This window comes from Cydia splendana, chromosome 8 (assembly GCF_910591565.1).
Source record: "Cydia splendana chromosome 8, ilCydSple1.2, whole genome shotgun sequence".
In the NCBI taxonomy this organism is placed as follows: Eukaryota; Metazoa; Arthropoda; class Insecta; order Lepidoptera; family Tortricidae; genus Cydia; species Cydia splendana.
This window is the reverse complement of record NC_085967.1, coordinates 23,279,488-23,298,816: the sequence shown is the minus strand read 5'-3', so window position 1 is coordinate 23,298,816 and position 19,329 is coordinate 23,279,488. Positions and strand designations below refer to the sequence as shown.

Genomic DNA, 19,329 nt, shown 5'->3' with positions numbered 1-19,329 from the left:
GGTACAAGAAAAAGTAGATGTCATACAACTAGGAGTCGGAATCCAACAAATTAGATATACCAAAAGTAATAAAGTAGTCATAAATTGCGAGAACGAAGAAGACAGAGAGAGACTTAGCACGGCGATCAAAAACAATAACACCGGAGTAACAGTGGAAGTTCCCAAACTCAGAAACCCACAAATTAAATTAATCGGGGTCATCAAAGACAATGTAGGAGATAACATAGTAGACGCTATCCAAAGACAAAATCCTCACATAATCAGCAACATAAACGAAGATCAGAGACATGTCAAATATATACGACACATAAACAGAAGAGACAGCCAAACAAAGAACGTTATCATAGAGGTAAGCCCAGAAATATTTCACAGAATACAACAGCAAAGGAAAATAAAGATAGGATATCAGTCGGTTGTAGCAGTGGAGCAGCAACAGCTTTTGCAGTGTTACAAATGCATGGGATACAACCATAGAGCCTTCATCTGCACGGCTAACACCATATGTGGATACTGTGCAGAAACACATGACACGCGTAAGTGCCCAAACCGTAGGAATAAAGACCCAGCCTGCTCCAATTGTGCGAAGAAGGGAAAGGAGCACATCCACGCGGCTTATAGCCAAGACTGCCCAGAGTACAGCAAATGGTGCAGAATCGCAAAGATGTCCATACGATACCGGTAAGGGCACACACACACAGCGCAGCACAGAACACCGCAATGTTAACTACCACTCCACGAACTTAGAAGAAAAATTGTAAATGCTCCAGAAGTACTGCTCCAGGAACTTAGGAACTTAGATATACCAAAATAATTACTAGCATTGTATAAAATCAACACAGTTGCGGATTTAATCTTTAAATGTAGGACCGCTTCATGAACATGGAATTTATTGTAATGCTCCATGCTCCATGCACAGCCACTCCACTCCACGAACTTAGAAGAAAATTGTAAATACTCCATAGTAACTGCTCCAGGAATTTAGATTTATTAAAATAATTACTAGCATTGTATAAAATAAACACAGTTGTAGATCTAATCGTAAAATGTATGACCGCTACATGAACATGGACATTATTGTAAATGCTCCATGCTCCATGCACAGCCACTCCACGAACTTAGCAGAAAAATTGTAAATGCTCCAGAATAGGTGCTCCATGAACTTAGGAACTCAGATGTACCAAAATAATGACTAGCATTATATAAAATCAACACAGTTGCAGGGCACATGGTCGCCCGTATCCATAGCGAGGACCATATGTCTATAAATTCTCAGAATATCATTAAAGCAAAAAAAAAAAAAAACCTAACCTAACCTAACCTAACCTAACCTAACCTAACCTAACCTAACCTAACCTAACCTAACCTAACCTAACCTAACCTAACCTAACCTAACCTAACCTAACCTAACCTAACCTAACCTAACCTAACCTAACCTAACCTAACCTAACCTAACCTAACCTAACCTAACCTAACCTAACCTAACCTAACCTAACCTAACCTAACCTAACCTAACCTAACCTAACCTAACCAACCACCAAAAACCAAACCAAACACTACTCGAATAAATTGATTTTTGGCACAATTTTAGTACTCAACGAGCCCGATTTTTTGATACTATACTTATTTTCATAGTCCTCCTAGTTCCGTAGATATTCAAATTTTTACTACTTTTCAAAATCTCACTTCTTCAAAAATTCGTAACTCAGTCATCTTTCCACTTTTTAATATTTTTTCCTTTTCTAAAAATCTCTCTTTGTTATTTTTAAATAATTTAATACTAAAAATAATATATTCTCATACAACTTCACATAAAAATATTCAATTTTCTTCACTATTTATTTGCACCTGCCAAAAAGCTACAGGCAATCTACATTTTTACTAATATCTTTGAACCCACCCAATAGATTTTTCTAGTTTTTATTTTATTAAGTAAAGTAAATTTTATTCATTCATTTTTGTTATATAAGTGAACCTAGTATCTCCTACAGTTTTTTGAATAACTTCGAAGTTCACTTCCGTCGTCTTCTGACCTAACTTTACCACACTTTTTAATAGTTTGTTAAACAAATTTTATTTAAAAATTTTGAAACTTAGTACATATTTAAAGCTCATTAAGCTCTATTTTTGGGTATCATTTCCATCCTCGTATTTTGTTTGGTTACGGAGATATTAAATTTTTAGTGATCCTTAAATTTTCCTAATTTTAAAAAATTCATAACTCACTCATTTTTCAAGTTTTTCATAGTTTTACTTCACATTAAAATTTGTCTTTGTTATATCTATAAAATAATGTTATACAATTAAATAGTTTTCTTACATCTTCATAGTTTAATTTAATAATTTCTTCGAAATGTAGCGGTGCCTGCAAAAACCATAATAGCAATCATTCTAAAACTTATTTATCTTCATTTCCACTCGGCAGATTTCTCTTGTTTTAAATTCATTTGATAGATCTTTTTGTTTTTAAAATTTTCTTTAGATAACCCTTTCTTAAAAACTCTTCGTTGCATTAAAATTAATTATTTTTCTTAAAATTTAACCTATTTTGTAATTTCCTTATTTCTCGATATATATAATTACATTAGAAAATGAGTAGCGAAAGTGTAAATAGCCTCAACATGTCAGAGCAGTTTGACAATCTCTTCACCACACCGCCGGGCACACCTGCCCAGCGAGAACGTTCACCGTCGCCTATGCGTGACACTAACATCCATCCGGTACTTGGATTGCTCGACGAGCTCGCTGGCGATCTTGAGTTCGAATCTAAACAGATACTCGAAAACCTCGAAACTACGACAACCCACCGCAGTATAACTGTTGAGAACAAGAGGCAAATTAAGATCGCCGCCAAAAATATCCCATCTATATTTGCGAGTTATGCAAAGCAGATGCGCGCACAAATCCGGGGCATCTTAACACAAACTCCTACACCTACTGACCGTTCGTCGAAAGGGGTTCAAACAGACCCTAATGTCACACTGCAAGATCAGCCTTCACTGTCGCCGCGGCTGCCGCCGTCGCCGCTGCTGCAGCCGGCGACAAAGAACGGTGGCTCGGCCCAATTGCTTGAGACATCTTATACTACAAATGATTTGATTAATTTTGACTCTCTCGATGTAAATATAAACATACTGACAAGAGAGAAAGAAACGCAAACGAATGTCTTAGCGCCTCGTGATCTCATAGTGGAAATTAAAGATAGCGTTGAGGACTATCTGCGCAAAATTGAGGCGGAAATCCTAAATATTAACAGGAATCTTATTTCCGATCGCTCGCACAAAAGCGTTACGGTCGAGAACAAGAAGAATATACACACTTCGGGAAGAAAAATATCATCCATATCAAGTTATTGGGCCAAAGAGCATATAGAGAAGTGCAGCGGCTTAGCTAATACTACAATCACAACTGATAACGTCACCAATAATAACAATAACCTAACCACTACAACTCGCAAAGATAACCGCACCATCCAAACGCAGACGGACTTCATGCCCGCACAGCAGCTGCTAACATCACCGCCATCGCCACCACCGCTGCGGGTGCCGCTGCCGTTAACACCACCTAATATTGAAACGCTTATGAATAATATAAAAAATGACACAGCCAACCTAATAAAGAAGGAAATTTTGTCTCTCAAGCGTGATATACGTTCGTTGACCGAAAACCCCACTACAGCATCGACTAAAACTACATACGCTACCGTGACGGGTAGGTCCGCAATACAGGCGCCTGCTGCTGTATCTTCGGAACCTATACAGAGGACCACGAATCCAGCGATTGTCATCACTTCTAAGAAGGCCGGCGAAGGTGCTGCCGAAACTTTACAGACATGGAGAAAAGTGGTCTCCTTCCGTGATACGGACTTTGCCCCAACCGCTACAAAGTTCATATCGAATGGCAAAGTCCGTATTGAATTTAACACAAAAGAACAGCGTGACATTGCGTTATCTAAGACTAACGACGTCAATGCGGAGGTTGCCGCTGAAGCTTCAAAGTCACTTCGCCCCATGATTACTTTAAAGGGTATATCCGGAGATGTTCCAACAAAGGATCTTGTTGACATTATAATAAGTCAAAATCAACCGCTCAAAAATGTAATTAATGAAAGCAATAAGATTTCATTCCACTATAAAAAAGGCAACAAAAATCCTCGTTTGTATAATGCTGTACTCATGACCACGCCATCCACTTTTAAGGCCTTTATTCAACTAGGTAAAATCAACATAGATCATCAACGGGTGCATGCAGAGGAGCACGTACCTATCTTACATTGTTTTAAGTGCATGCAGTATGGCCATACGCGAAAGCATTGTAAGGCTACCACAACCATCTGTTCACATTGCGCATCGTCTGACCATGAATATAAATCATGCCCGAACCAAAAAGATCACACCAAAACAAAGTGCCACAATTGTGATGCATTTAATAAACAAGTAACTGAGGACCAATACAAGCTAAACACAGCACATAGCGCAACATCAACTTTTTGCCCCCGAATGCGATCTATGTTACAGAGAATAAAATCGCGCATTGATTATCAATCTAATTAAAATATTTAACATATTAAAATTTCACTCAAATTTAACTTTAATCTTTAACGAATTATATAAGTTTGTAACATTAACTCTTTTGTGGTAATGGCTTATTGACGACAACACTTGTAACTTTAGTGTATCCTATCTGTAAAATATCTTTGTTATTGAAACTACTATTATTATTACACCATTTTGCTTTGCATGAGAACTGTAATATTGAGTGGCTTACGCTGATAAATATTGCAGTTAATTGTTCATCACATATGTAACATATAAACACTAATTTTGTCAAAAGCTTAGAATTAAACTCTCTAATCTCTTGCAAGGGGGCGGTGGCCGAACGGCCACCCGCACTCACTGACTGTCGTGAGGCGGGTGGTCGGTCGGCACTTAGCGCTCCCCCTTAAAACTATCTATGCATCTTTTTCTTTATCACATGAACACTAACTTATCAATTGAAATTACTCGCTTAGTAATATCCAATCTCTTGCAGGGGGACAGTGGCCGGGCGGCCGCCCGCACTCATTGTACTTCGTCATGAGGCGGGCGGTCGGGCGGCAGAACTTGTCCCCCCAAAACTTCATTTCAGGATAGCTGGTCGCCCGTATTTCTAGCGAGGGCCAGTTATCCCAAAATTAAAATCAAACAAACCCTCCAGTTACACTCAACACACATCTAATAAAAACACATTACACTCAACATGAAGTGGGGGAGTTTTTAGTCCGTAGGCGGCTGGGCACCATACCCAGCTGAGTCGGACATAACCGTCGGTAGGGGCCGGCGGTATACATGAGTATTTTCTCCCTCACCGCAAAAAAAAAAAAAAAAAAAAACCTAACCTAACCTAACCTAACCTAACCTAACCTAACCTAACCTAACCTAACCTAACCTAACCTAACCTAACCTAACCTAACCTAACCTAACCTAACCTAACCTAACCTAACCTAACCTAACCTAACCTAACCTAACCTAACCAGTCACGCACCCCCCAGCGTCGAAGCAACAGCGTTTCCGCAAAGCTCCGCAGGAAAAAATTCGTGGAAGTGGCAATTTTAGACCTATCGCAGTGAAAGTGGTGTTGTTGTACGCGTAATTGCAAGACCTATACAGTGCAAATAAGTGCTTAACCCACGGATCACAGTGCGAAGGAGAATTGGCCGAAAACCTCAAATTTAGAGGTTATAAACCACAAAAACGCTGTCTGCGGCGCGCCTGGTCGCTGCAACCCACACGTGCGATACGTCGTCAGAAGCGCCTTGACGAGCTCTACACGACGACACTTCAGCGACATCTGGGAGACGCACCGTCGAGGCACAATCATCAAAAAAACAAGTACCACGTGGTGGCGTGGTCAGCGATCCAGAGGCGTGCGGCAAAATTTGACGACACACCAAGAAGCGGCTCATCACCTGAAGTGTTACGGTACAAATTTTAAAATTTTTGGACTTATACTTTTTGAGAAATTGACTTTTTAAAATTCGAAATTTGACCGGAAATATCTCGGAAACTTCAGTCAGACCATATACTTTTTAAAGTGAAACCTTGTGCGCGCTAGCTGGGAGACTACATCTTTTAAGTTTGAACATTTTTTGGACATTTTAAGTTAGAAAAATTTTGAGTTTTCGAAAAATTTCGAAAAATACTGATTTTGTATATTTTTTGTTCGTGACTAAATTGGATTATTATTGTGTATTATAGCTGTGTAATTTCTGTAAATTTTAAAATTTTTTGTGTATTTTTATGTCAAGCGGTTCCGTAGATATCCATTTTTAACCATTTTTTGGCTATAAATCCTAAATTAATAATAATTATAGTTTTTTCCCACTTATACTAGATATAGAACAGGTATTTCACCCCGGGAAAGCGGAAACGCGGACCCCGTAGCATTCGAATTGACCGGAAACCGAAAAACCGCCATTTTGTTTTTTCGGGTATTAAATTTCAAATTGTAATTTCTCGGTAACCGCTTGACGTAGAAAGGTCGGATTTTCACCTCAGGTATTATTTTTAGGACAGAAACCAACTTTTCCTGGTTTCAGGTGAAAATCTTGAAAAAATTTTCTAAGTGTTGGGACCACTTTTAATTGACAGAGGGGATAAGGAAAATAGCAGGGAAGAAAACCCGAAATCTCTCCGGCTACTGGTTCCCGAGATATCGGCCCTCAAACATCAAGTTTGACAGCTCGGCGGCCATCTTGCCGTTTTTCAACTTGCCATATCTCGGCAACCCGGGGGCCTGGAGACTCGCGGTTTCTTCCCTGGAGGATAGAGCAGGCACATCCACCACCTTCAATTCTTTTCAGGAAGTTTCGGGCGTTTTTAAGTCCGAAAATTCCTGAAAATTTTTGACGCCTGAAAGTGGTCTCACCCGACAGTTTAGGTTAAGTTTAGTATACCAGCCCAAAATCTGGGTTTTCTGCGACCCCGGGAACGGGAGATATCAGCGGTCAAAGTTGAACTTTGACAGTTCTCGCCGCCATCTTGGAAAGGTTCAAACCAAGATATCTCCCAAACGGTAAGTCGTAGAGGACCGGGGTTTTTTGCAGGGATATAGGCACGAGCTCCTCTGCGTGGGTACTCACACTTCAGAATCTCTACAGAACTTTCAGGACAAAAAATTTTCAAAAAATTTTCGGTCCTGAAAGTTAGCCCAGGGGATAGAGCTCGTCGAGCACAGTAAAACGAGCCCAAGCACGGAAAAATTGGGCCATCGGTTCCCGAGTTACAGCAAGATACCAGATTTAAAACCGGTTTTGGAGACCGATACCAGAAACTTTACAGCGCCACTGCTCGGGAACTCCTGGGACTAGGATAGCCGTGTTTGGTATCGTTAGAAAGGGCTCGGGGAGATCTACCTTTTGGACATAAAAATTCGGCTCTAGGTAGAGTTCAAAAATTTTTTGGTCAAAGTGAGTGTCATTTCTTAGATTTAAGCGATTGCTGTGTTTATATATACAGTTATATTAGTTTTAAGTTGATAGTAGAGTCTGCGACTCTACACTTGTAAAATAATATTTGACTCTACATTTTAGAAAAATTTTTATTTGTGTTCCTTTCCATTCTTACAACCCTCTTTACAATCTGACGGCGAATACGATCGCCAGAGCGCCACCTCCCCTTTACAGAGGCGGCAAACTTCACGATAAGTCGGGAGAGCCCCGACAAGGAGACAAGCGGTTCTCGCAAAGCGTACTTATACAGTTCGCGAAACTTCTGTAGGATCGTCTAAGGCTAAGGCACCACCACCGCAAAAAGAAGAAGTAGATGTTTGGATTCCGCACCCCTGTCAAAATGGCCGGAAACCAGGCGAACGACGGTGGCGAACCATCGAAGGTGAGGCGCAGCATCGGCGAATGGGAGGCCTCAGGAAAACAAAAACAAGGGCAGAGCCCCACAGCGGCTCCCCCGCCGGCCAAGGAAGCCTTGGAGGTCCCTGGTAAAGACCTCCCAAAATTGACAAGCCCCCAAGGGCAACGAGTTGTACAAGTGAAAGTTGGAGAGGCAAAAACTTCACCAATTACCTGCATAAAAACCGCCGAGGCCAGGAGACTAATGGAAAAAGCGAAAAACCAATTAGACCTTTCCGGCAACATTAAAAAGGAAATGAAGGCCTCGGTGAAAGAAATTATTGAAAAACTCTACAAGCTGGTGAAGGACTTGGAGCTCGAGAAAAAACGCCTAGAGATGCCTCGACCCAGTTCAGCAACAACCCCAAAGCTGACCAACACAGCAAACACCACATTCACAGTCACTCCGGAGCCGGACCAATGCTTTCCTAAGAACATTCTGACAAAGCTGGAAGAGCAAACCAAGCTCATAGAAGAGAACGGCAGAAAAATGGACGAGCTGAGGGCCTCGATGGAGACCCAAAAGGAGACCCTTGGGAGGATGGCGACAACAGCGACATACGCAAGCGTAGCGGCGGCGTCCCCAAACTCGGCACCTGGTGCAGGACCAACCTTAAGAAGAGGTACCCTGCACTCAGTGGTCGTTACCTCCAAGGATGAAACTGAAACGGGAGACGAGGTCCTCGACAAGATTAGGAAAGCGGTAGACGCGAAGGACGGGTGGATTACGGTGGAAAGAGTCAGAAAGGCGAAGGATAGGAAAGTTGTGATGGGACTGGCAACTAAAGAAGAGAGAGACAAGATCAAGGACAGGCTGACCAGAGAGGGAGCAAACCTCGTGGTTGAGGACGCGGAGAATAAGGACCCACTTCTGATCCTTAGGAACGTCCTCACTATAAACTCTGATGACGACATAGTGAGGGCCTTAAGGAACCAGAACAGGAGCATTTTCCGCGACCTCGATGACAGAGAAATCAGGGTCGAGGTCAAGTATAGAAGGAGGACGCGAAACCCACACACTTGTCATGTGGTGGCTAGCGTCTCTCCTATAATATGGCAAAGGGCGACAGGGGTGGGAACTGTCCACGTGGACCTCCAGCGTATAAAGGTCGAAGATCAGACGCCGTTGGTGCAGTGCACACGCTGCCTGGGCTTCGGCCATGGCAAGCGATATTGCACTGCAACAGCGGACTTATGCAGTCACTGTGGCGGCCCCCACCTGCGTGCTGAGTGTGCCGATTGGCTCGCGAAAGTGCCACCGAAGTGCCGGAACTGTTCAAAGGCAGACATGAGTGACACGGAGCACAACGCGTTTAGCCTGGTATGCCCGACACGTAAGAGATGGGACGAGATAGCAAGGTCCAGTGTGGCATATTGCTAAAGGCGTCCCAGGAAACCCAATATATTACCAGCTTGTCCAAGCTAACCTGCAGCGGAAAAAACTTGCCACTGAGGAGCTGTATGCGGAGGCGAAACAGCGAGGCATTGCTGTCGCGCTTCTGCAGGAGCCCTACGTGGGGGGGGCAAAAACAACAAGAAGCTACAATGGAGTACGGGTCTTCCAGGGCACAGGCGCGGGGGAGGGACCAGTTAAGGCTGCAATCGCCGTCTTTGATGGCAACATTAAGATAACGCAATACCCGAAACTCACCACCGACAATGTAGTAGTGGTGAGCGTCCAAACCAGTGCCTGGGAAGTTATACTCGTCTCCTTGTACCTCGAACCTGACCAACCCATGGAGCCCCACCTCGAGCAGCTAGAGAAAATAGCAAAAGAATTAGAACCGCGAAGGTGGATAATAGGTGGTGACTTCAATGCAAAAAGCACCTGGTGGGGCAGCCCTGTAGTGGATGGCAGGGGCGAACAGCTGTCCAACACACTAGACGAGCTTGGCTTGCATATTTTAAACAGGGGAGACACTCCAACATTCGACACTACCAGGGGCGACAGACACCTTACAAGTTACGTGGATGTGACGGCCTGCTCCATTGACATATTAGACCTTGTGGACGATTGGAGAGTAGATCAAGGACTAACAAGCTCGGACCACAATGGCATCTTATTCAAGGTGAAGCTTACAAAACTAGTTGGCATAACGGTGCACAGGACGACAAGAAAATTTAACACCAAGAAAGCTAATTGGTCTGAGTTTCATGCGAAACTCAAACAATTGCTGCTAGAATACAAAATCGAAAAATCCGAAATAGAAAACATAGACAATAATACCCAAATAGAAAAAACAGTACATGAATTCAATACTGCAATACATGAGGCCTGTGAATCATCAATGCCCAAAAAGAAAACAGTACAGCGACTTACCTTGCCATGGTGGTCCGAGACACTCGCAAAAATGAAGAAAGAGGTCGCTACCAAGAAACGCAGGATAAGGTGTGCCGCCCCCGTCCGGAGGTCGATAGTAGTCGCAGAATATGTAAAGCACAAGGAGGAGTATGAACTGGCAGCTGCTAAAGCTCAGGTGGACAGCTGGAAAGAGTTCTGTCACAAACAAAGCAGGGAAGGGGTCTGGGAAGGTATCTACCGGGTGATTGGAAGAACCGCACGTAGGGAAGAAGACTCACCGCTAGAGAGGGACGGGGTGGTACTTGATGCGAAAAGCTCGGTGCGCTTGCTGGCGGAAACCTTTTATCCAAAGGACTGTACAGACAGCGACAACATCTACCACCGCACAGTGAGGGAGAGAGCCAGCGTTGCTAACAACGGTGAGCAAGAAAGAATAACATGCGAACCGTCCTTCACTATGATGGAACTAAAACGAGCCTACGATTCTTTCAACCCAAAGAAAGCCCCCGGGGAGGAAGGTTTTACTGCAGACATTTGCCGTCATGCCATAGAAGTCGACCCACATGCCTTCAAGGCGCTACTTAACAAATGCCTTAAACAAGGATATTTCCCTGAAGCCTGGAAAACCGCAACGGTAGTCGTCCTCCGTAAACCCGGTAAAGGAGATTACACGAAGCCTAAATCATATAGGCCAATAGGATTGCTACCTATCCTGGGTAAAGTTTTCGAAAAGATGGTGGTGGCCAGGCTTAAATTCCACCTACTACCTCGAATGAGTCACAACCAGTACGGATTCATGCCACAGCGCAGCACCGAGGACTCCCTTTATGTCTTAATGAAATATATAAAAAGCAAACTGCACCAAAAGAAGATAATTACACTAATATCACTCGACATAGAGGGAGCATTCGATGGTGCTTGGTGGCCGGCTATAAGGACCCGTCTGACAGATGAAAACTGTCCAGTCGAACTAAGACGCGTAATTGACAGTTACCTCACGAACCGAAGGGTGACTGTCAGATATGCCGGGGAGCAATACAGCCTGGACACCACCAAAGGATGCGTGCAAGGGTCGATAGCGGGTCCCATCCTTTGGAACTTGCTTCTGGACCCACTGTTAAAAAGCTACGAGCACAAGGGATACTACTGTCAGGCATTTGCGGACGACGTCGTGCTTGTCGTTGATGGGGACACTGCCCTAGAAATAGAAATGCGCGCAAACGCTGCTCTCAGCCATGCCCAGGAGTGGGGAGTCAAAAATAAACTTCGGTTTGCACCACACAAAACAAACGCCATGGTAATCACGCGGAGGCTTAAGTATGACACCCCTCGACTGAGTATGGGTGGGACTAGCATAGCCATGACAAAAGAACTAAAAATACTAGGAGTAACCATCGATGACAAGCTGACGTTCAACAGCCACGTCTCGAATGTCTGCAGAAAGGCAATAGCAGTGCACAAGCAACTGTCGAGGGCTGCAAAGACGGAATGGGGGCTTCATCCTGAAGTAGTCAAAATAATATATGTGGCAACTATAGAACCGATAGTGCTGTATGCCGCTAGCGTGTGGGCGCACGCTGCGAATAAACTGGGTATACAAAAGCAGCTGGCAGTAGTGCAACGTGGAGTGGCACAGAAAATCTGCAAAGCCTACCGTACTGTCTCCCTGAACTCAGCGCTGATTCTGGCAGGGATACTCCCTCTAGACCTCCGAGTACGAGAGGCGGCTCTATTGTATGAAGCCAAGCGAGGCGAGTACTTACCTGACTCAATACCTGACGATAGGGAGATTGAACGGATGGCACCGGCAATAGAAATGCCCCACCCCGCAGAGCGCGAAGAGTTGGGAGTGGTTCGCCTGGTAAACCTAGATGATGTGAACTCGAACAGCGAATTCGAAGTACGAATATTCACCGATGGTAGCAAAATTGGGGGCGGTGTCGGGGCCTCACTTTCTATTTGGAAGGGAGAAACCGAAACTAAAGCCCACAGGCTTGCCCTGTCAAAATACTGCACCGTCTACCAGGCAGAGCTACTTGCTCTCTGTAAAGCCACAAGAGAAGCAAATAAATATGCCGAAAAATCGTTTGGAATCTACAGCGACTCTATGGCGGCCCTCCAAACAATACAAAACCACAGTTGTCTTCACCCCCTAGCAGTAGAAGCCAGGGAGAATTTAAAAGCCATGTCTCTCCAGGGTAAAGTAGTTACTCTACACTGGATTAAAGCTCATGCAGGGTTAGAGGGCAACGAGCGGGCTGACGAGCTGGCGAAGGGAGCAGCTGTAGGCTCCAAGCGAAAGCCGGACTACGACCACTGTCCGGTCTCGTTCGTCAAGCGTAGCATTCGCATGTCAACGCTTGACGAGTGGAACCAGAGGTACAAATCTGGCGAAACGGCATCCATAACAAAACTTTTCTTCCCAGATGCAGTAAAGGCATATAGGATGACAAAGAAACTCACACCAACAAACTTGAAAACACAACTGATGACGGGGCACGGTGGGTTCTCCGAATACTTGAACCGATTCAAGTGCAAGGAGAGCCCATCGTGCATCTGCGATAGTAACAAACAAGAAACGGTGCCGCATATATTGTTCGAATGCCCAGTTTTTGGCAAAGAGAGGTTCGAAATAGAGCAAAAAACCAAATTTGACATAACCGCCGCCAACCTGCAAAATATTATGAACAGCACAGAGATGGAAAATTTCTTAGAATTCTGCCTGCAAATTGTAAAGAAGGTTGTACAAAGAAACAAAACTAGATAGAAATATATGTTTTTAAAATATATTGAGTATATTTAAGAAAAACATATGTAAAATAGATAGACAAACATTAAGAAACTAGAGCAAAATATGAAACTGATGAGATCTAAACAAATAAAGTACAAGTATAAATAAAAGCGAACTGTTATGTTAAATATAAGATAAAAATGTAAATTCATTATAAGAAAATGTAATAGTCTGTAATGTTAACATAAGATGCAAATTAAAGTAATCATAAGAAAAACTGTAATAGATAAATAAGACAAATGTAATAGTAAAATAGACAACATATCAAGATAACAAATAAAGAAAACCCCCTGTCGTATCCTTTTATTTGTCCTAAATAAGAAATTAGGCGATAGGTGGGACTCTACCCACAACAGGAACGAAAGAGATGAATGAAAGAAAGAAAAAGTATGCTGAATGGAAGTACGAGAAGCATGAAAAGCGAGAACTGGTATGCATGAGAACCGCTAGATACAATCTCCGATCACGTCGGAGGCGACAGAAAAGAAAAAAAAAAAAAAAAAAAAAAAAAAAAAAAACCTAACCTAACCTAACCTAACCTAACCTAACCTAACCTAACCTAACCTAACCTAACCTAACCTAACCTAACCTAACCTAACCTAACCTTTTTTTTTTTTTTTTTTTTTTGTTGAGGAGGGGAAAAATGCAATTACGCATACCACTCGGGTGCGGGGACGGACCCGAGTGGTTATGTGGGACTCCTTGGGCTAATGAGACCCAAGTCTACCCACTAAACAACCCCCCCGTCTGCCGCCATTGTGCTGTAATGGTGGGCTGTAGGAACGCTCGCGCTTTACTTCTATAGCACCACCAGCACCGGTCCGTGTTGGCGGACCATCGCCTCCGGAGGCCCTTGATGGCCTCGTTTCTGTGGACCGTATCCAGTACGGTCACCCTCTCAGGGACCACGTGTGTGACGGATGACAGGCGTCCCCGTGCCTGTCATCCTGCGGTCAACCTACGGAGGCAGGCGGCGGTCATGTGCGAGCCGTCTGCGTCGAGCACGCTTGCGGCGCCGTTGGTCGGCCGTTGGGTCGGACTCTCTGGCGCGTTCCGCCATTTCCTTCTGCTGAAGAACGTCTTCACAGAAGGTCTTAATCGCTTGCCATGAACCTTCGCTGTCTACCATGGCCTTGACCACGGCCGGCAGCGACAGGTCTGGCCCCACTATTGCAATCAGGTCGTCTCGCTCCGGCCCCCACACTGGGCACTCCTCCAGTGTGTGTTGTGCGGTGTCGATTGCTGCGCCACATTCGTGGCACTCCTCCGTTGGTTCTCTGCCGGCAATTTTGTGCAGATATCTCCCGAAGCAGCCATGCCCCGAGAGAATCTGCACAAGCCGGAAGGTGAGAGCACCGTGCGGTCGTTCTAGCCACTGGGACATGACCGGTCGGATCGCCGCAATTGTCCGGACTCCCGCACTTGGTTGCTCGAGCCGGTTCACCCACTCTTCAATTGCCTCGCGAGAGAGCTCTTCTCGCTTGGCCTCAATCTCGCGCGGTGCTGGCCAGAAATCCCGGGCCCGCGCCTCCTCGCGCCAGAAGAAAACTGACGCAAGGGCTCTCGCGTCCAAGTCCCATGGCAGGGATCCAGCCAGCACGCATGCAGCTTCGCCGGAAATTGTCCCATAGCCCCGTATAGATCTTATTGCCATCACCCGTTGCGCTTGGCGCATTTGGGTGACGTTCTTGCCAGTAAGGCCGCCAGCCCAGACTGGGGCTCCGTACAGGGCTATCGAGCGTACGACTCCCGAGTACAGACGCCGGCATGAACTTTTCGGCCCCCCTATATTCGGGAGCAGGCGTCCGAGCGCACCAGCCGCACCCAGCAGCTTCGGAGTCAGCCGCTCGAAGTGGGCCTGAAAAGACCAACGGCTGTCTAGGGTGATGCCCAAATACCGCATGGTAGGCTTGATGGCAATCTGCACGCCTCCCACGATTATATGAGCCCCGGGCGGGGGCGCCCTCCTGGGCCCGTGAAAGCAAATAGCCTCCGATTTGTTCAAGGCGACCTCTAGACCTAGCCGTCTTATTTTGCCTACTGTATGGGCTACGGCCGCCGTGGCTAGAATAGCGGCTTCTCTGAATGAGGCCCCCCGCGCCGTCACAAGTGTGTCGTCGGCGTAACACACCAGGTCGACCCCGCGCAGAAGTGCTCCCCGTAACACCCAATCATATCCGATGTTCCACAGGAGTGGCCCCAACACTGACCCCTGTGGAACACCGCACACCATTTCCCGACGCCCCCACTCATGCTGCCCGGGGAAGGCCACGAACCGCCGCAGCAGGTAGGCCTTCACTATTCGGCTAAGATGGTGGGGCACTTGGTGGTATAACAGCGCCTCATTTATGCAATCCCAGGGGAGAGTGTTAAAGGCGTTGGCAATGTCTAATGACACTGCCAAGACGACCTCACCCTGGGACACTGCATCCTCCGCCAGTTTCTTTACCCGCAGGATTGCGTGGACTGTTGAGCGACCCCTGCGGAATCCGTACTGGCAATCAGCCAGGTCCGGCCCGTCCGTCATTAAGTGCTTGATAAGACGGTTCGCAACAATCCGCTCAAAGAGCTTGCCCACCTCATCAAGCAACACGATGGGCCGGTAGGCCGACGGTGAATCCGCAGGACGACCTTCTTTCCTCAAGAGTACCAACCGACCAATTTTCCAGGAGTCAGGAAAGCGACCCTGCTCGAGACATGCACTGAAAAACCGACGTAGCCTTGGCTCAAGGGCCTCCATGGCCAGGACCCAGGCTCGACCTGGGATCCCGTCCAATCCGGGTGCTGTATTTTTGGCCCGTAGTCTCAGAACCGCTGCTCCCAGCTCACCGTCGGTGACAGGGGGCGTCTGCATTTCTGCTTCTCGCTGCCTCTCAGCTGCCCTAGGTGGAGCCATGGGCGGTGGACCTTGCCGAGGCCTGTGCGGAAAAAGAGCCGCAACTACGTCGTCCAGCAGCTGAGGTTGGAGACTCTGCGTCAGCGGGGGTGCCCAAGGCCGAAGCTTCTGCCTAACAAGCTTGTAAGGCCTCCCCCATGGATCCCTGTTCAGAGTCTCCAGAAACTCCTCTCGTGACCGGTCTATGGCTTGTGCGATGGCGGCTTTTAGTGCCACTTTTGCCTCCTTATATTTTGTGTACAGGGCCGCTTCTGTTTCTTCGTCTCTGTACTGTCGACTCCGTTGTCGCGTGTACTGACGTCTCGTGAGCACGCACTCCTCGCGCAACTGCGCAAGATCTGGAGACCACCAGTACACGGAGCGTCGGGGAGAGAAGGCCTTGGCTCGAGGCATGGCCGCGTCGCAGACCTCCATCATGCAGTTGCGGAACCATTCAGCTTCCGCCTCGACATCAACCAACTCTTCCGGTTCTGTTGTCCATGTTTGTACCATGGCCGCCAACTCTAGGGCTTCTCGGTCGAGTTTTTTGAGTACCCAGCGTGGGCAGTTTTGGACCGGGTCATTCCGTCTTGGGAGAGAGAGCCTAGGGAGTGCAGAGACACCGAACCGGATGTAACGGTGATCTGACAGGGTCTCGACATCCACCAGGACCTCCCATCCCTGAACACGGCGTGCCAGGGCAGCGTTCGTAAACGTGATGTCTACAATAGAGCCACCCCCTTGGCGCACGCACGTGTTTGCCGTTCCTTTATTTGCGACTGCCAGGTTAGCGGCAATTGCCCACTCCAAAAGAGTACGTCCCCGTGGATCCGTCACTGGGGATCCCCACGCTGCATGTTTTGCGTTAAAATCGCCAGCCACGATGACCGGGGTGGGATGTAGCCGACCAACAAGAGCACCGACCTCAACAAGGAAGCTCTCAAATTCAGCCAGAGTTTTGTTTGGAGAGAAGTATACTCCGACTACCGCCAAATCCCCACAGACCGCTGCGACGCAGCCGTGACCTTTTATAACGCTCTTGAATGGATTGGAGCCGGCGGCGCTCCGCGTAGTTATGGCCACGGTTCCGTCCAGATCCCCGGCCCAGTCGATTCTGTCGGGGACTTTATAGGGCTCCGCTACTATCCCAATGTTGATCGACCACTGTGCCATGCTCTGGTGGAAGAGGTCCTGGGCCTTGGCATCGTGGTTGAGGTTCCCCTGTAAAAAATCGATTGTCGCCATTTAATCGACGGCCATATTTTGAGCCTCCTCCGTCGCAACCTGTTCCATGGCGGGCGACTTGACCGGCTGCGAGGGGGCCTGGGGGCCATCAGCAGCTTTGGTCTTCCTACTTTTTCCGGCAGTTTTGGGCGCAGTGCACGCCTTGCTGCTTATTCTGTGCTCCGACGGCTTGCCGGCTGCCGCACACTCGGCACAGTGTGGCGCCGTAGTGCATTGTGCCGCTTTGTGACCCTCTTTGCCACACTGGAAACAGCTTTCAGATCGGTCCGTTTCCGCCTGACATTGCGCCCTTACATGCCCATTTCTAAAGCACCGGAAGCATCGTAAAGGCCTCTTCTCTAGCAGCTTCACTTGCGCAGAGACCCATCCTACCAGTAGGCGACCCCCAGCCACTATCTTCTTTGCAGCCGCGATGGGACATTGAACCCACACTGTTCCGAGCCCTGAGAAACCCTGGCGTATTTCTCCGGCCTTCACCATGTCAACGGTACATTCTCCAGTTCGTGTCACCGCCGCGACCACTTCTTCTGCGGACACCGACTCGTCCAAGCCAGTGACGCGAATGTCAACGGTTTTAGTTGGCCTAGACACCCGTACTTTCTCCGCGCCAATCTGCTGTTGGATCGCTTCAGCTAGTTTGTCAGCCTTTTCCCCGCTGGATGCTCCAGGGACCTCAAGAATGCACGCTCCGGTAGCCGCTCGCCGGAAGCGCAGTCCCCCAGGGATGTCCATGTCCGTTAGTTGGACCTTGGTCCTAGCCTCCGCAATCACATCTTTGTATGTGACGCCTTTTTTTTCAGCTTCCGGTTGTAGGGTAAGCACGACGGCTGCAGATCGTGGCGCTTTCAGCTTTGCGGCTTTTGCTTTTTCTGTTTGCTGCGGCGGAGCCACACGCTGTGCCGTCTTCCGCTTGTTTCCCTTGCTCGCAACCACATTCCAGCCCTCTTTCATAGTGGTGGGGGCAGGAGGCAGCGAGCGGGGTGTGGGGGACTCCTTTGCTGACTGGTTTGAAGTCCCACCTCCCTTCTTTTTAGCCGTTTTGTTGGCCTTTTTTGTAGCTCCAGGAGCTGGAGCAGACTGTGGCTTTTTGGTGGCATCTATCACTTTTTTCCCACTGGGGCCAGCAGTTGCTCTCGCCGCAGAAGAAGCTGTGGATGTTGCAGCCTGCTTCTTATTGTCTGCTGCCAATGCCGGTCGCAATTGCTTAGCCGGCAGCAGACGACCCTCGGCTTCTAGTCCGTCCAGACGTGCGCTTACAATCGCTCCCACCTGGAGAGCCACTGCACGCGTTAATTCCTCGTCCAAGAGAGCGGGCGTCAGGTCGATCGACGGTTGGCTAATGCGCGACGGCAACTTTTCCTTCGGGACCGGCAGCGTATCCAACGTCATCGTGTCTGGCATGTCTGCGTCCTCGCTTGGTCCGGAGGGCAGAACCTCCCGCACAGGACTCTCCCTCCGCCTCCCTCGCTCTACTTCTGCCTTAAGTTGGGCCAGTTCCCCGCGGAGGCTGGCCATCTCTGCTTGCAGGCGACTATTCGCCGCCTGCAGTTGGCGAGTCTCGTCTGAGATCGAGCGCTCGCTTAAACTATCAAACGCTTTCGCGATAGTTTCTGCCGCCTGTTTAAGGGCCCGCACATAGGTTCCCTTCAGATTCTTTGATGATGAGGCCACGTTCTCGATAATCTTCACGTGGTCCGCCACCAACTTGGAGAGGTCTACCGCAGACTTCTCATTCACGTCTTCACAGACTGAGGGTGACTTGGAAAAACTTTCCCGCAGTCGTCTTGCCACTTTTGCCTGGCTTGCAATGTCCAACTCCGCCTCAATCTCGAGAGCCTCTCGTTTGGCCTCGTTGAGGGCTCTCTTTGCCGCTGCAAGACCAACGTATTGGCCTGTCGTAGGTGGGCGTCCCCTTGAGCGCTTGATCTTTTCCTCTTGACCTTCTGGCTCAGGGGAGCCCAATGCCTCCCAGTCATCTAACAGAGGCTCGTTTGCCCCTCCACTGGCTCTTTTTGCGCCAACATCGGCCCAAAATCTCCGCTTATTGGTCCCTGCAGAGGAGCTCGAGTTCGACCTCGACCTGACCGTTCTCAGAGTGCAGTCTGACTGGTCACTCTCGTCAGCACTTGCGAGCATATCTGCCACGCTTTCCGCCATTTTTTCAGCGCCGCTCTCCTTCAATTTCCGGCTGCGCTTTTCTACCTTTGTGCCCTTTATTTTGGGCTTCCCTTCTA

At 47.5% G+C, this 19,329-nt stretch overlaps 1 protein-coding gene across 1 annotated transcript; it reads left to right on the top strand.

Annotated features, from left to right (window-relative positions):
- The first annotated feature begins 7,826 nt into the window (after positions 1-7,826).
- On the top strand, positions 7,827-12,951 carry LOC134793106 (uncharacterized). The gene is made up of 2 exons (XM_063764630.1): positions 7,827-9,203; positions 9,295-12,951. The coding sequence occupies exons 1-2, from the start codon at positions 7,827-7,829 to the stop codon at positions 12,949-12,951; spliced, it is 5,034 nt and encodes a 1,677-aa protein (XP_063620700.1).
- Positions 12,952-19,329: the final 6,378 nt, after the last annotated feature.

Bases quoted from the DNA above. Each gene is read 5' to 3' on its own strand.
- LOC134793106 (XM_063764630.1), top strand. From the start codon at position 7,827: ATGGCCGGAAACCAGGCGAACGACGGTGGCGAACCATCGAAGGTGAGG. The intron at 9,204-9,294 runs GTATGCCCGACA...ATATATTACCAG, and splicing joins AGCACAACGCGTTTAGCCTG to CTTGTCCAAGCTAACCTGCA.